We start from the raw sequence: 16,043 nt of genomic DNA on the forward strand, positions 1-16,043 counted from the left end.
TGGTTGAAGGCCCATGGTTGACACTCTCCCAATATGTGTGTGTCTGATGTTTAGGCGTACATGATGATTTATGTGTACACACACCTCGGCATACTCCAGTAGGTAAGCATATACCTTTATCCATCTGTATCCCCATGCATAGAGAAGCACCTTCTGCATCCAAGGAAAACAGGTAACATTAATCCTGTCCCTGTTGCTTTCATTGGACTGGGTGCATAAATACGCCTGTAAGACATGCGGCTCTTTGACATCATCTTTCGGATGATGATGATTGAGGAGGGAGGCTGTGCATGTGTGTGTCAGATAGGCAACGTGGTCCAATGCATAGGGCACTAGACTGGGAGCCAGGAGAGCTGGGTTCTAATCCAGGCTCTGCCACTGTCCTGCTGGGTGACCATGAGCAAACCACTTCCCTTCGCTGTGCTAGTTTCCCCTCCCCTTCCTTTGTCTCCTCTGTTTCAGTTGTAAACTCGTCCGCAGAGGGATTATGTGTATATTCAGCACCTAGCACAAGAGGGCTCTGATCAGGGGTGGGACCCTCTACGTGCTAATATAATGGACATAAATAATTCGTGTTAGGGTGTCTCCGATTTACCTGAGCAGCTCAAAACCCTGCCCCACCTTTGTATTGAGCCTGTTGAGTGAGCTGTAATTAACTGTATAATTGAGGCGTCTGTATTAAATTGTGCAGAAAATCAGCAAACGAAACTCTTAAAGAGGCACACACAATTTGTCAGCCTTCTCATTCAGAGCTCGGGGTGGGGTCAGTGGACTTTGCACATACCTTTTCCTTTATAGTGAAGGGGCAGAGGTGTCTGGGCCAAACCCATCGCTTACAGAAAAGAGAGCTAGCTTTTGTGAAAGGAAAACCCCACCAGCCACGCCCAGACGAACAGCTGTGCCCGACCTCTTTCAACAAGGCTATTTAGCGCAAAGCCAAACAACAGGAAAGTAAGATGAGACTCATTCACCTGTGATTTTTCTGGCTGGCTGTGGCCCTAAGTAACAGATATCCTGAGGGATTATCTAGGCATGTACTGTATACATGAGAAGCACAGTAAATTAATCCATAATTAAAGCATGCATAACCAACAGGAGCAGCCTCTGTCTCTCTCTGCTACCACGAACGGCTTGTGTGAAGTTCTACCATTGAGTCCAAGGTCTACTTAGGACAGAGGTGGGCAAACTATGGCCCGCGGGACCGTCCTACTCGGCCTTTAAGCTCCCGGCCGGGGAGGCTAGCCCCCAGCCCCGCCCCTGCAGCCGTGCGGGCAGTGCGGCTTGTGCCTGCCCACCTCCCAGGCTTTCCAATAAGCCTGTCCTGCTGCTCTGAGCGGCATGGTAAGGGGGTGGGGAGAAGGGGTGTTGGATAAGGGGTAGGAGGTCCCGGGGGGTAGTCAGGGGCGGTTGGATGGGGTGGAGGTTCGGCAGTGGGGGTCGGTTAGGAGACGGGGGGGAGGGGCGGTCAGGGGACAAGGAGCAGGGCGGGTTGGATGAGTCAGGAGTTCTGAGGGGGGCAGGAAGTGGGAGGGGGGCCAGGTTGTTTGCGGGGGCACAGCCTTCCCTACCCGGCCCTCCATACCATTTTGCAACCCCAATGTGGCCCTCGGGCCAAAAAGTTTGCCCACCCCTGACCTAGGAGGTCCTTCTCCCATGGAGCCACAAACTCCCGCTGAGGCCAACAGGAGCAGAAGAGAGGTCTGCACCGGTTAACCCCCTGCAAGCCTGATGCTGCCCCCACTGGACTTAAGGATGGACTCCCATTGACTTCATTGGACACTGGACCAAGCCTGGGTCCCCCTGGACAAAGCTAAATTTCAGGCTGTCAGACCCACAATCCTAACCCAGTCCCTCTTTCGCTCTGTGTCCACAGACTCCCTCACTTCAACTCCCCTCCCATTCCCCGAGCGGCTGCATTGACGAAGCAAGGCGTACGGATCGTCTGTAGGTATATTTATACGTAAATACAAAAACCGTCTCGCCATGCGACAGCGCATAGGAACATTTACAATGATCTCCAGCTCTGGCTCGATCAAGTGAACGTTAAATACAAAACCGAAAAGGTTGTAAAAATAAGAATGTACATTCAGAGAGCTTATTACAGTATAAAGGTACTGAGGGTCTGTTCAGCTGCCAACCTCACCTCCCGGGGCGGGGAAGGAGGGGCATGATGGTCAGATAGCTCAGCAGCACTTGGGAGGGCTGGGGTTGCACAGTCTGTGCGTTGAATGGCAGGCCGGGCACCGCCGGGGCAGGAAGGAAGGGGTAAGCAGCTGCTCCAGGTTTTTGGCTTCTATACCTTAAGGTGGTTTTCGCTTGGCACTTGGCAGCCGCAGCTCATCCCGATGATGTCTGCCTGGCAGAGATAGGCGGGAGGGGGACTCCCTGGAAAAGCACCGCTTCTAGCACAGAAGTAAGTTACCACCATCAGTTGAGTTCAGACTTCCTTGATAACACCCAGTTACTCTGACAGCACTTCTGCCCTGCAACATTTGGTACCTACTGCTGCCCGTCGCTGCCCCCTAGTGAGCAGGTGAGTCATCTCCAGCCTGGGAAGGAAGGGTCCCCTCATCACAGTAAAGATCTGCAACTCCTCACTCAAGGGAAAAGATGGGCCCCGGGACCCCTCCTCCAAATAAGACAGGTAAGACTGTGTAACCCCTGCACGGCACCCCGGCATGCGCTCTGACCTAGCTGGGCCTAGCGCCGCGTCTCCGCACCACAGCACAACTCACGCCGTGGTCTGTACGCTGACGTGCGTGTGTACTAGCGAGTGTGCGTCTTCTACAGCCGCAGCAGAGGAGTGAAAAGAAAAAAACAAACCAGAGCCAGTAACATCACAGCGCCATTAACAATGCAAGGCTATAACTCCCCACTCGAGAAATCACAGCAGTGAGACAACATTACAACACTGAGCCCCAGGAGCAGCCAGAACCAGGTGCGTGTGTATATGTATCTATATAATACTTTCGTAGGCTAGACTTGAACACATGGAGTACATATTATATACACACATACAGACAGACGGACACACACACCTAGTGGCAGGTAAGACTGACGTATGTGCCTTTTCTAAGCCCAAGGCTTGGGTGGTACTGGAAATGGATATTTATTTAAGTCAAGTCCTCCAGGTGGATTTCAGGTGGTCCCACAAAAACAAAATCATACTGAGGAGCAGATCCTCTTCCCACTTATCTCTAGTTACCCCTGGCAAATGGCAGCCACAATTTGGTTTGAATAAGGCACAGTTCAACAGCAGGTGGTAATAGTTAAGACCACGAGTCGCTAGTCAGTGGCTACTAGCTGTGATTCATCAGAACCAGCTAGCCAAGGAAAGGTTGGAGCCCTAAGACAAAGGAGTTTGGTTATTGAAGGCTCTGCTGAATCCAGACTGGTCGTGAGGAAGGCGGGCTGGTCGTGACTGACAGGAGAGCCAGTCCCTGCCCTCGGGTTGGGTTGTGTCCCCATTAGCTCTTCTCCTGGCCTGCCCGTGTGGGAGTGGGGGGCAGCAGGCCCTCTCTCTGCACATGCTCAATGATGGCCGTGTAACAGAAATAGTACTGCTCGGGGGTCTGGATGCTGAAGGCCCTCTGCGTTCTCATCCGCATCACCGTCTGGGGCACGTTCAGCGTGCCCGTGTCCTGCAGCTGAGAGAGGCAGATGTCCAGCGCGCAGAAGGTACCTGAGGGAGGGGACAAACAGGCCGTCCATCAAAACACGGCCACTGTAGCAGCACCACCCCACAGAAACACCCGACAACCCTGCTCCCCCTCGTAGACTCCCAGTTACTGTCCTAAGAAGTCCTACAATCTCAGCTACCCTTGGGGAACCACCTGCCCTAACTCCACAGATTAACACTGAATTCTTGCAAGGGGGCGGAATTCCATCCCTGAAGGACATGCAGGGATTTAAGGCTCCAGGCGTGCATGTGTCCTTGTCAATATGCCCAGGCGGATTCCACAGAAAGGAGTTCCCGCCTGAGTCTCCCAGGAAGGACCAGCCCAGTTGGGAGCAATCTGCCATGTCAAAGAGACGCTCTCGGGATCCCAGCTCTCAGGCTGAAGGTACATGGCTCCCCCCGGGAAGGGACTAAGGACTGCCTGAACCAGAAACAAATCACAGCCAGCCCTCAGTGTGCAAAAAGCCCCGTGGGGCGCGGAGTTGGAATTGGAAAGTACCGGGGGAGGGTGACAGTCTCTGTGGCTTCACAGTGGGTCTGGAGAGCATCCCATGCGGGGGAAATACAGTAAGAAGAAAGAAGAGCTATTTCCTTCTGAACTGCGGCGCTTCCTAGGGGTTCACTAGGAATGACGCCAGCAGGGTTTCACTCTGTTCTCTCTGTCTCCTATTTACAGGGGCTCCCCTGGCAGCCTGCTCTCCGGAGTTGGAGAGAATTACCTGTCCTGCCGATGCCAGCGCTGCAGTGGACCACCATAGGCGGCCCTCCTGCGTGACCTTTGAAGCGAGGCCCCAGGACACTGGCCGCCAACCTCTGCTGCTGCTTGACTGCCCCCAGGAAGTCGATCAGAGTGGCAGCTGAAGAAGGGACGCCGTAATCCGGCCAACTCAAGTACTGGAAATGGGACACCAGACGCCTCTCTCTGTGCTGGGTGCGAAAGCCCCGCCATCAGTGCTTTTTGCTTCCATTCCATTCCCCTACCCCCATCCGCCCCGGGAGCGCCCCTTTCCTCTCAATGTACAGCGTGGGACTCCAGGCATTCCCTCTTCTTCCTGGAGCAGCTGCACACCAGCCACTGCAAGCCCAGCAGCATGGACCTTCCCTCATCCAGCCCATCCCTTCTCCTGTCACATCACCCGCATACAGCATTCCCAAGGGTCCCATCTCCCAGCCGGGGATCAGGAGGCCGCCATCAATGCCAAACAACCCAGACACAACCTCTCTCCAAGCCAGCAGAGCTCATCAGCACAGTGGGGTCCCGAGCCCAGATGGCCCACACCACAGTGCTGCCGAGATACCATGCTCCACCCCACGTTTCTCCCTTCCGCAGAGGTGGCCGTACCCCTCTCCCCACGCAGCTGCGATTCTCCGCAGGCAGCCGAGAGGACAGCAGCTGGGGCTCACTCACGCTGCCTGCTCCTTCACGGGCACCAGTGAGGACTGCAGCCTCCTTCCCCCACGGAGCCTAGTCCTCTGGCCCCTTCCTGGAGAGGTTCCTTGCAGCGAGGGGCGGGGGATTACCTCAGTGTTATAGATCTCCAGAAGGGTTTTCTTGTAATGGTTCAAGTTCTCCACCCCAAGGTTGGTGACAGTGAGGGATCCGTAGCACACCTGGAAGTCTTTCTCCAGTGGCCAGTACTGGCCACACTTCCTCCTGCCTCCCTCCTCAAGCCTGTAATATACAAGGGGTGGGGAGAAGGGTGGGTTCTTCATTGCCTCTTCCCTGAAGCGGATCGGGGAGGTTGTTCCATCCCGGCCAAGCCATCTACCGACCTGCAGGGCAGCTCGGTCACAGACATGCTGGCAGGCTCTCACCTGCCTGTACCCTATACTCAGACCTTGCTTGGTAATGGGAGAGGAGGGAAATGGGAGACACAGTCCTCCCCTGCAGGAGGGGTGAAGGACGTGAGGAGCCAAGCACCTTAGAAACAATTGCTCTGCTGAGGTTTAGCAGTGACCTGACAGCATTCCCCAAATGCTGAGCAGCCACATGTCAGACTGGTAAACACTACACTCAGACAAACAGCTGGGCCACTTAATCCATCGTTACAGGGACCTTTGAATCTGATAGGTCATTTCGACATACACCAGGGTACTCAGGTTGGGAGTCACAACCATTCTTCCTTTCTTGCCTTTTCATTTAAAAAAAAAAAAAAAAAAAAAAGTTTCCAGCCCTAATGGTTGTGGAGAGAACCTTGTAAACCTGATCAAAGCGTAATTGAATGCAGTGAGCCCTGCCTGACTGGGCGGTTAACAACAGTTCAGGGGCTCTCAACTGGAGTGGTGGACACCAGCAAGCATCAGAGGTTGCAGTTATCCTGCCCTTCCAGGTATGGAAAAAATGGAGACCCACTGATGTCAGCTATTCCCCAGAATGCGAAAATCAGACTCCACACTTAAAATAATCATAATGCTTCGCACATCTTCAGTGTGTTTCACAAACATTAAGAGACTCAAAACTCCATGGGGGCAGATATTAATAGACTGATTTTACATATGGGGAAACTGAGGCAGGGAGATTAAATCACCTGACCAAGGTCACAGAAGGAGCGGGCTTTAGAAATGGGAAACAGGATCTCAAAGTACTATACAAACTCTCTCTCGCTGCATATATATATATATATATATATACACACACATACACATATATACACACACAGTGAATATATATATAGTGTGCGTGTATGTATATATATAAAATTTGTGTGGCATTTCGTATACACATATACACATGAACTTTTCCTATACATATATACATGTATAAATTACAGCCACCAACAATCAAAATGCAGCCACTTCTTGGGCAGAATATGGCAGATGCTTTAACAGTGCACAACACCTCTACAAATGTTTAGGGCAGCAAGTGAAGAAGAAAGCAAGCTATGCCATATCCGGTGCTGTCTGCTCAAGTCCCAGGAGTAGAGATTTAAGGAAACAAAATGTGATCACCCAAACCAGATTTCAGCCTGCACCATGGCACTTACTCTCATTCTGTAAAAAGGGACATAGGATCTTGAATGTCCCCAAGTGGCCAGGACCTCTCATCCAAGAGGCTGAGTGGGTCTCTGCTCTCCACGCACACTCACTCACCTGGTTGTCATGACAATCACCAGAACGTTTTGCTCCCACACCATGCGCCAGAAGTCGCAATACGTGTTTTCCAGAGGTCCTGACAGGACAGATCACATGTGAGAAAGGTTATAAGTGTTGGACACATCAATTCTCATCCAGCATCCCAGTGAACGTGGGGATGCACAAATTGCACCTCCCACTGGATTGCTCCAGCCAGTCCCCTCTGGCCACACCCTCAGGAACAACCCAAGAAGAAGGCAGCACCTGGACCATTGGTGTATGGCAAATCAGCACTTAACAACGACAACAGATCCCCTAGGGCTGCCTCATCAAATCATGTGGGTCGCTGCGATGCTACATGGAGCTTCTAGGAGTATTAGCTCTAAATGCACATATGGTAGCTCCTGCTTTTCACTGCCCAGCACTCCTGTGTGATTATTAACGGTTGGGTGGTTGGTATTAGTTCCCTTCCCCTCCCAGCCACATTACCGTTGCTGTCACTGATACCAGAGCCAGCTCACATGGCTGGAGAACGTGGCTAGAGTAGGAAGAAACTGAGGAAAATGACCCACTGTAAACACTACACCCATTCCTCCTGCAGACCAAACACGATACAGGCCAAGTGCTTAAAATGGCCAACAAATTTCTAGCTGGCTATGTCTGCCACAGGTTTGCACCCCATTCTTCTGGCCCCGCTTAGCTGCTGGCCATGTCTCAGTTGCATGCCACCAGGTTTGTGAAGAGCAACGTGGTGACATGAAAAGCTTTTGGGAAGAGCTGGAGGTAGGGTTGTGAATTTGCTGTGGACCCTAGACCCCGTGGTGGTTTTGTGTAAACATTGAGAAAGGTGTTGACAACAAAACAGCTGAGCCTTCTGTGGTAGAACGCTGCTGCGTCAGGGATGGGCTGGCCCGTGTAAATGAGGCAGGTCCAGTGCCTGTGACAGAGCGGTACTCCCAATTGGCCATTAAGAGGGTGGGGCAGCACCTGGAGGCTAGAAAAGATCTGGGAGAGACCCAAGGAGTCAGTCAGGAAAGTTTAGGAGACTGGAGGGGATCTCTAGGGACAACTGCCGCATGCTCTCCGCAAGCACTCCCTGGGAAGAGGGAGGAGTTGGCAAGTTTGGAGAAGGCTGAAGAGCAGCAAGATGGGTTTGTTGGCTGGCCAGGGCCAGAGAAGGCTGAAGGCAGGAAGAGCAGCAGAGGACCTTACCTGCTGACATCTCCAGAAGAACCATGAGAGGCCCTGGGGTAGTGAGGGATGCTCCCAGCAGAGAGGCTGTGGGGAAGCTGGCAACAGAGGGGTTGCACTCCAGCTGGAAGGCTGGGGAGGCTGGCTTGCTACAAGGCCAGGAGAGGGCTGCGTTGGAGATCCAGAGCATAGCAAGGGACACGGAGGCTGCGCTGGACAGCCAGGGTGTGGCAAGAGATGCCAGGGCTGTATACTGCATGTACTGTCTGGACAACGCTGGAGAATTCTGGACTATGGTTATGGGACTTGTTATGATGCATATACATGGAACTTTTGAAATGAATTAACCCCACCAGAACATTTGGATTGTTTCGAGGGACTCTAAAAGGGGAAACTGAGGCAGATGCTTCTGTCAGGCCACGACTTGCTGCAAAATGGGGGAGTCCTGGGGGGCTGCTCCACAACAGACAGCATCTCTGCTGCCAGATGCACACCAGGCACCTTGTGAGCTCACTGGGATTTGACGGGGGAGCTTTATGCTGCTACGCCCCTATTCAGTTGGAAATATTGATGGGGATTTTGTTTGTCTGGTAGGAGACCATGTGGTCCTCTTGAAACACTTTTTTTGGGGAGCAACAGGGATGTAGGTACTCGAGAGAGAGAGCGCGCTCTGTAACTAGGCAACGGCACTGAGTGATTTGATACATACTTTGGGGGCAAATAATTTGTGGAAGGGTTTTTTTTTTGTTTTTTTTTTTTTTTTTTTTAAAGTTTGACCACATGGCTGGACCATGGACAAATCAAATAAAACCAGCCAGTCTGTCCCACCCCTGCTCTGTCCTGACCAATGGCTCAACTGCTCCCCAGAGGAGTAACGGGGGAGGTTCCTACGAGATGATTTGCCAGGACTGTTCCATTCCCTGAGACCCCAGGGCACATGAGAGTTATACGAGCTCTGGCAAAAGGGGCCTTGGATCATTCCTTAAATGCAGGCAGATGCTCTGCAAGCCCCAGCACAGCGAGACGGATGCTTCTATTGCACAGCAGGTCCCTGATTCAAAAGGAACCAATGTACGTGGTGCCAAGTGCCGTAGAGACTCAGGCTGTGACTGTTCCCGGGAGAGGGCATCTGCCTTAGCCAGGACGCTCGTTTCCAAACAGGCAATCAGTACTGGGTGAGACCTTCGGCTGCCGAACGCTCATACGGCTGATGGGAGAGGGAAGCCATGTTTCAGGACAGACCCCATTCCCTGCCCGCAGGGCCTACAGATACTTGGCCTGATTTCCCCTTGGACTTGAATGGGCGTCAGCACCTTTGAGATATCAGCCTCAAATGGTATGTGCGTGCTGCGATTGGGAGGCCCAGCTGCAGCACACACAGCCGTGCCCGCGCTACCTCGGATCCAGCTAGTTCGCTAAAAATAGCAGCGAAGCGGCAGGGGCATGAACTAGCTGCCCGAGTATAATCCCGCCGGGGACCCGCGGTGCGTGCTCTGGTGGCCAGCCCACCCAGCTGCCGCCACGCTGCTGTTTCTCGCAGGCTAGCTAGCTCAGGTACGTCCACATGTGCTGCATTTGTGCCTCTGGACCGCCTGTGGTCACACCCCCTCTCCGCCAAACTTCTCGTTCCCCCACCCCCCAAAATCCAGGATCTCCCTTCTCAATGGGCATTGGCCGAGCTTCTCCCCCGGCCCTCTGGGCTTTGTGCCAGCCTGCAGGGAGGGATGTCTGGTGTCCCCGGCCAGTGCTGCTCCTCCACTCTGCAGGAAACAGTTCTGCAGCACTTTATCTTTGCACAGAGCTCTCCGGACGTTAACTAACCCTCACAGCACCCAGCTGCTAGGGAAATAAGTAGGGCCCTACCAAATTCATGGCCAGGAAAAACGCATCACGGACCATGAAATCTGGTCTTTTGGGTGTTTTTACCCCATCTTATATAGATTTCACAGGGAGAGACCGGTGTTTCTCAAATTGGGGGTCCTGACCGAAAAGGGAGTTCACGGGGTGAGGGCGGAGGGGGAGTCAGGGTATTGCCACCCTTACTTCTGCGTTGCCCTCAGAGCTGGGCGGCCAGAAAGCGGCAGCTGTTGGCCGGGTGCCCAGCTCTGAAGGCCGCTCCCCGCCAGCGGCAGCAGACAGGGTGGCAATACCACCCTTACTCCACTGCTGCTGCCTTCGGCGCGGGGCTCCCGGCCAGCAGCCGCCGCTCTCCAGCTGCTCAGCTCTGAAGGCAGCATCACCGCCCCCAGCAGCAGCGCAGAAGTAAGGGAAGCAGTATCGCAACCCTCCCTACAATAACCTTGCAAACCCTCCCCCCCCCAACTCCTTTTTGGGGCAGGACCCCTCCAGTTACAACACCGTGAACTTTCAGATTTAAATACCTGAAATCTTTAAATTTATCATTTTAAAAATCCCGTGACTGTGAAATTATGGACCATGAATTTTGTAGGGCCCGAGAAATAAGCATGCCACCCTCCAGAAGGGGAACAAACCGGCTCAGAGAAGCGAAGTGACTTGTCTAAACTATTGCTTCACCTCCCAGACTTGTCCTACGCACAGCTGACGAATAGCCCGCTGAAATCAACGAGAGTCTTTCCATGAACTCCAATGGGCTTTAGATCAAGCCATCACCCGATATCTCCCCTCCCCACCCCTTTGAGTGAGCTCCTCCCACAAGCAGCCATACTCTAGGGATGCTTCCAACACCTCACCACCGCATGGGGAAAAATTAGCATGTGCTCTGCACCCATCGGCAGCCAAGCTCCCCCCCTGCCACTGCGAGTGCGCCGCGTCCCCGCTCCTCCGCCTACCTCCCAGCGCTTCCTGCCTGGCTGCCGCCAAACAGCTGTTTGGCAGCATTCGCACGCTCGCGCATGGGGGGGGGGGAGGGAGAGCGGGAAGGTGGCACGCTCTGGGGATGAGGCGGGGCTGGGGTGGGGATTCGGGGAAGGAGTTGGAATATTGGCAGAGAGGTGGCGGAGTTGGGACGGGGCCTCATGGAAAGGGTGGAGTGGGGGCGGGGGTCGAGTACCTACAGGAAAGAGGGGAAGTCGGCGCCTATGGCTCCACCCTGTTCCTTCCAGCCCCTCCAGAGGCAAGAATCACTCTTTACAGGACTCTGATGAGCACAGACTGGATCAGTGCCGAGACTCTCCCAGCCAGCCACGTTGGCAGCATATGAACAGCAACTTGCCAGCTCACTGCCCCGACACTGCCTACCAGTGGGCCCAACGTCGTGGCGTACTGACCCCATTCTAAGAAGAGTATGATCTTACCCTGAGTACCAATGTAAGCATTCCTTTGTTTATAGCCATCCATGAAGCTGGCATTGATGTAGTCTGTCAGCTGGAGAGAGAAAGATACACAGACCGTTACCACGCAGAGCGTAACACCACAACATGCTGGAGGAGGAATGCCCAAGGGCAGGGGAAAGCTGTTAGTCAGCTGAGCAACAGAAAGAGTCTGAGGTATGCAGGTTGGGACAGATAGAAGAGGAGTGGGCACCATGCGTTCCCAGATTCCTGAACCTCATCTGGGGCATCTCCCGCAACCCAGCTTCCATTCTGGGAGGGAGCTCAGGTTTGCATCAGTTTTAAAACACTTTGACACTGGCCTATTTTAAAACAAAATCCGCCCACGGCCCATTGCACAGCCATGATGCTGTTTACAATTATGCTACCACCAGACAGGCCAGTTTCATTTGGGTCAGCAGTGCCATGGGACGCGCAACCTGCTCCCACCAGGCTGGGTGGAGCTTAGGCTATTGCTATTTCCAAATACCCCTGACAAATAACCGGGGGGAAGGTGTGCAGTTGAAAGAGGGGAGCCCAAATGCCTGCAGAGATCAAATAGCAACTAAAAGCAGGGGAAGGGAGTGAAATGTGATGGAGCGAAACTCCGGCCCTTCCGATCACCTGGAGGCGTCTTAAAGTAACAAACTCAGCAGGGAAGAGAAACTGTCAAGTCTGACCAGATTCAAATCAGAGCCCCCAAATAACCTCCCACGATGCCTTGCTGTCCATGTCGCCCAGGGACGCAGAGGGCTGTTCCAGACATGGGCTCTCTTCACTCCCTTCCTCGCATAGAAAGCTCAGACATGCCGGAAGCTTAAAGGAACAAAGATCCCTTTCTCTGCAAGGACCCAAGTTGGGGCACTCAGGGGTCTGTGTTCCTCCTGCAGCAACTGAAAACTTGACACGCACCCCAGAGTGATGCCCAGAGCTGTATCTCTCAGGGATTTAGGGGTTAGTGTCATAATCAACCATTCTAGGAGTGGCGCCCCCAAGACTCCAGCCTGGGTAGATGAACGAGGCTCTCGTCAGCAATTTTCGGCTGCATGCTCACACAGCCGCAGTTACTCCGAAGCCTCCCCGTGTGCTACGTTCGGGTTCAGAGCTTGACAGGCTGAGCTATTGTTTTTAATGAGTGCCACACTGCTGTCCCTTGAGCAGCCAGCCCAGCGCACTGTTTGGCTCAGTGCCCCCCACATTCACTCTGGCAGGAGGCATTTCTCACCAGGGAGCATGTGCGCTGTGAGCGACAACAGAGGATTGAAACTGGCATTTGGGAGCTTCCAGCTAGCAGAGCCCATAGCGCGAGATGCTGGCTGGCTGTCGGGGCTCAACGTCGTACCCGGCGAACGAGTTCCCCTCTTGCTTTCAGAGGAGAAGCTAATGCTTAGAGCCAGACCCTCAGCAGGTGTAAATCAGTGTTAGCTCACTGAAGTCAATGGAGCTAGGCAGATTTATTTCAGATGAAGATCCAGCCCTTAATGTTAAAGGCCTACGTTCTTCCGAGTGTTAAAGTAGGGTGGGACATGGGGTGCTCCTTTCCGGTCACCCCAGCATGGCCAAGGCCCTCAGGGTTCCCCTTGCCCAGTGCTGCTAGGCATGTGGCTCTGTCCAGGAGAATTCTCCACTACCGCTGTAACCGGTGCTGGGGTTTCCGATGCAGGGACGAGGAGGGCCTGTGCTGTTGTTTAAGCTCAGGGCAATGCACGACCAGGTGGGAGATGTGGGTTTGAGACTCTAATTCGAGGCACCACAGGCTGGCAGAGCATGTAGGTGTCTCCCAACTCCGAGGGAGGCCTCTTCCCACCAGCCACACTGGCCTGCGGGTTTGCCTATGTCCTGAGTGCACAGCATAGGAGACGGAGGGACCTGGTGAGGAGTGTAAGGCAGGACCTGAGGATGTTCCTCAGGGGTGGGAGGGAGCGGCAAGAGGGGAGAGAGTTGCCAGCCTCTCCTGGGGACCTGGCCTAAAAGCACCTCAGGGTCCCACCCTCCAGAGCCTCTGCTCTCTCAGAGCTGGCTGCCCCAGGAGAGACCATGCTGTGAAGGAGCAGGCATATGTGAAAGCCTGGAGCAGGTGGTGGGCTGGGTCTCTGGGCTGGAGAGAGGAGTCCCCAGCCAAAATAAACCCCACCCTCACAGTTTTACGCGGTGCTTTCAAAACACCAGGCCACGCACGGCTCTCACACTGCCCCAGCTGGCAAATCACTCACCCTAGCACACAGGCATGTCCAGCATACGACTGCCACCCCAGGAATGAGGGTGAGGGGCCGTCTAGACAGCGGAGAGTCAGCGCCCCAGGGAAAACTCTGCCTGCTTACCTCCGAGCGGCTGTACTGCTTGGTCAGCTTCACTCGAGTTTGGTCCAGGCATGGCACGTCCCCATATCGGTTCTTCTCCTGGTTATACGGAGCCCTGTGGGGCACCGAAGAGGCAGGAAAAGTGAGGAAGAGAGAGCGGATGGGGAGCAGTGAAGGACTCTGTTCTAGATCACACCATGCGCCTGGTGCCCGAGTTTGGGCTCTGCCGTCAATCAGACCCAGGGCTTTCCTCATCTCGGGAAAGGCCCGTCTAGCAGATTGTTATGGTAAAACTGACACCCACTTCTCGTCTCTGGTAAGCTGGATCGTGATGTTAGGAGGGTTGCTTTGTTCTCCCTCATGCTCTTGGACAGCACTGGTAAGTCTGCAATCCAATAATAAACCAGGCTGAATCTTCCCGGGCAGCTAGAGCAAGGGATCACCCATCCCAATGCACCTGACCGGCACCCTCAGCACAACTGCAACCTTCTCAGCTGGAAGCACTGCCTCCTTCCGGCCGCGGCTTTGCACGGCCACAAAGGAAGGGGCTGGTTTGGTGGCTCTCTGCATGCAGAGGCACACAGCAGAACCAGGTTTGCTCTCCCCTGGCGAGGCCAGTAAGACGTGGACACGTGCACAGTAAATGCATCCTGGTCTGAGGAGTCCCTTTTTCAATCTTACTGCTGATTTCTAAACCATCCCTCTGCCCTCCGTCTCCTGCTGCTGAGCCTGCCGTGAGAGGAAAGAGACTCAGGGCAGACCCGCTGCCGCTGCACGGACTAGCCAGCCCGGGATGAAGAGAATGGAAGCAGCTTCCTCATTGAAAGAGAGGGATTGTGTCAAGCAAGCCCAGCTATGGTTCTGATTTTGCAGACTCATTGGTGATCTATCCCTCCGACACCGCCATCTCCGTGCCTAGAGGCTTTCCTTGCATACTTACAGGGAGCAGATGAAGGTCCCTGCAGGACTCCTGCGCCGGATGTCTTCGTACTCCTCGTAGATTCCCCGCTTCTGCTTTCGGTTCACATGGTCCATCAGTTGATGGACAGTCATGCACTTTGGTCCAGGAACATGCACCGAGCCATTATCTCGCGGTGAAACCAGCGGTACCAAGATCAGCTCATCCAACGGGTCTGGGTGGCCATTCTGCTGGGGGAGGAACCGGCAGTTCCAGCTGAGAGGGTCCAGCTTGAGGGATCCCCCTAGGTATTCAGGGAGACATTCCCGGGGCAGGTGTTCCTTCAGCTCTGACATCTTCACCATCTGAACCTGGGGGAACAGAGTGAGATGGGATGGGGTGAAACGCACCCAGAGCATGGACTTGACCAGCCTGTACATGAAGAGAGAGGGGCTTGCTTGAGACAGTGGGCACGTAGAAGGGGATGTAGTCTGTCTGTCTGGGGCTAAGAAGTGAACTGATCCACTTCCCTCTTGAAGCCATTACAAGCCTTGTAGCCTGGAAAATTCCTCACAAAAGGGTCTTTGAGTAGCTCCCTTTCCCCTCCATTCTCTTGTTTAGAAATCTGTTCTCTTTAGTGAATGGAGCTGTTCTGACATACTCCAGTAGGGGGAGTCTGCCTTTCCTCAGCTGGAGCAGAACAGAGATCTGGTCTGTGAACCGTCTGGATAGAAACAGCTCCCTTTCCGCGACTACAAGGCTCGATTTGTGACTACTGGGGAGAAGTCCACATTTCAGGTGGGTGCTTTTCATACAAGACTCCTGCTCTAATCAGGAGGAGTGGGGAGGGCAGGTGCAATTCAAAGCCACAACATTATAGGACCTGGGAGCATTAAACTCTGAGGACATGGTTCCATCTGAAGTTATTTAAGGATACTGATGAGGTTGCCAGCTGTACAGCCTCTTTGGTTAAGAAACATTCACACTATGGTCATCATTTTGCTAGTTATCTGAAAGAGGACCCCTTCCAGGCATGGACTTGGTCTATAGAGCGTGGCAGACACCGGGGGCCGTAGAAAGACCGTACACTCTGATTAAATTCCTTTACTTTGAAATGCTGCCCAAATTCAAGGTCTGAATATGATCTCTTGGTTGATGATTAAAAGGGAATTAAAAAACTGTCCTTATTTTCCAAAAAGGAAGAAATGGTTTCAGACCCTAGATGGTTAACAGAACTCATGGGCAGCCCTGGAAATGGACTGTGAAGAAAGGATTGTTTTAAAAAATAAAATTATTTGCCAATACCCAAGGTCAGGCTTCGGAGTGAGACGATGGTACCTCAACCCCTTCTTGGGAGCAAAAGCAGGAAGCTGCACTCCTTACATTTTGATGACAATATAAACACCCGAACCACTGGAAGGAATGCAAACCCCTGCTTTGCTTTACTACTTGTAGATTCTGTGGTGCTAAATGAAAAGTGAAAACCTAAGACAGACAGTAGTTGGATGCGATACAATCCACTTTTGCAGGAAAAGCCCAGAAGCCTGATCAAAGGACTTTGCAAATTAAAGCCTTTTCCATTTAGCCTGTTAGAATATGATCTGCAATAGGCC

General features: G+C 53.3%; 1 protein-coding gene across 2 annotated transcripts in view; it reads right to left on the bottom strand.

Annotated features, from left to right (window-relative positions):
* Positions 1-1,932: 1,932 nt before the first annotated feature.
* The window catches only part of PTPN9 (protein tyrosine phosphatase non-receptor type 9), a 50,408-nt gene continuing 36,297 nt past the window's right edge, over positions 1,933-16,043 (bottom strand). For both annotated transcript variants that reach the window (XM_084642155.1, XM_084642156.1), the window contains exons 7-13: positions 14,473-14,801; positions 13,554-13,647; positions 11,218-11,287; positions 6,770-6,848; positions 5,201-5,351; positions 4,399-4,606; positions 1,933-3,682 (exon numbers count right to left, since the gene is read on the bottom strand). In XM_084642155.1, coding sequence (XP_084498281.1) covers positions 3,468-3,682; positions 4,399-4,606; positions 5,201-5,351; positions 6,770-6,848; positions 11,218-11,287; positions 13,554-13,647; positions 14,473-14,801 — 1,146 coding nt within the window. In that variant the 3' untranslated portion in view covers positions 1,933-3,467. The remainder of the gene's footprint in view (positions 3,683-4,398; positions 4,607-5,200; positions 5,352-6,769; positions 6,849-11,217; positions 11,288-13,553; positions 13,648-14,472; positions 14,802-16,043) is intronic.

The sequence above is a fragment of the Lepidochelys olivacea genome (genome assembly GCF_965140295.1).
Source record: "Lepidochelys olivacea isolate rLepOli2 genome assembly, chromosome: 10".
Classification (NCBI taxonomy): Eukaryota; Metazoa; Chordata; order Testudines; family Cheloniidae; genus Lepidochelys; species Lepidochelys olivacea.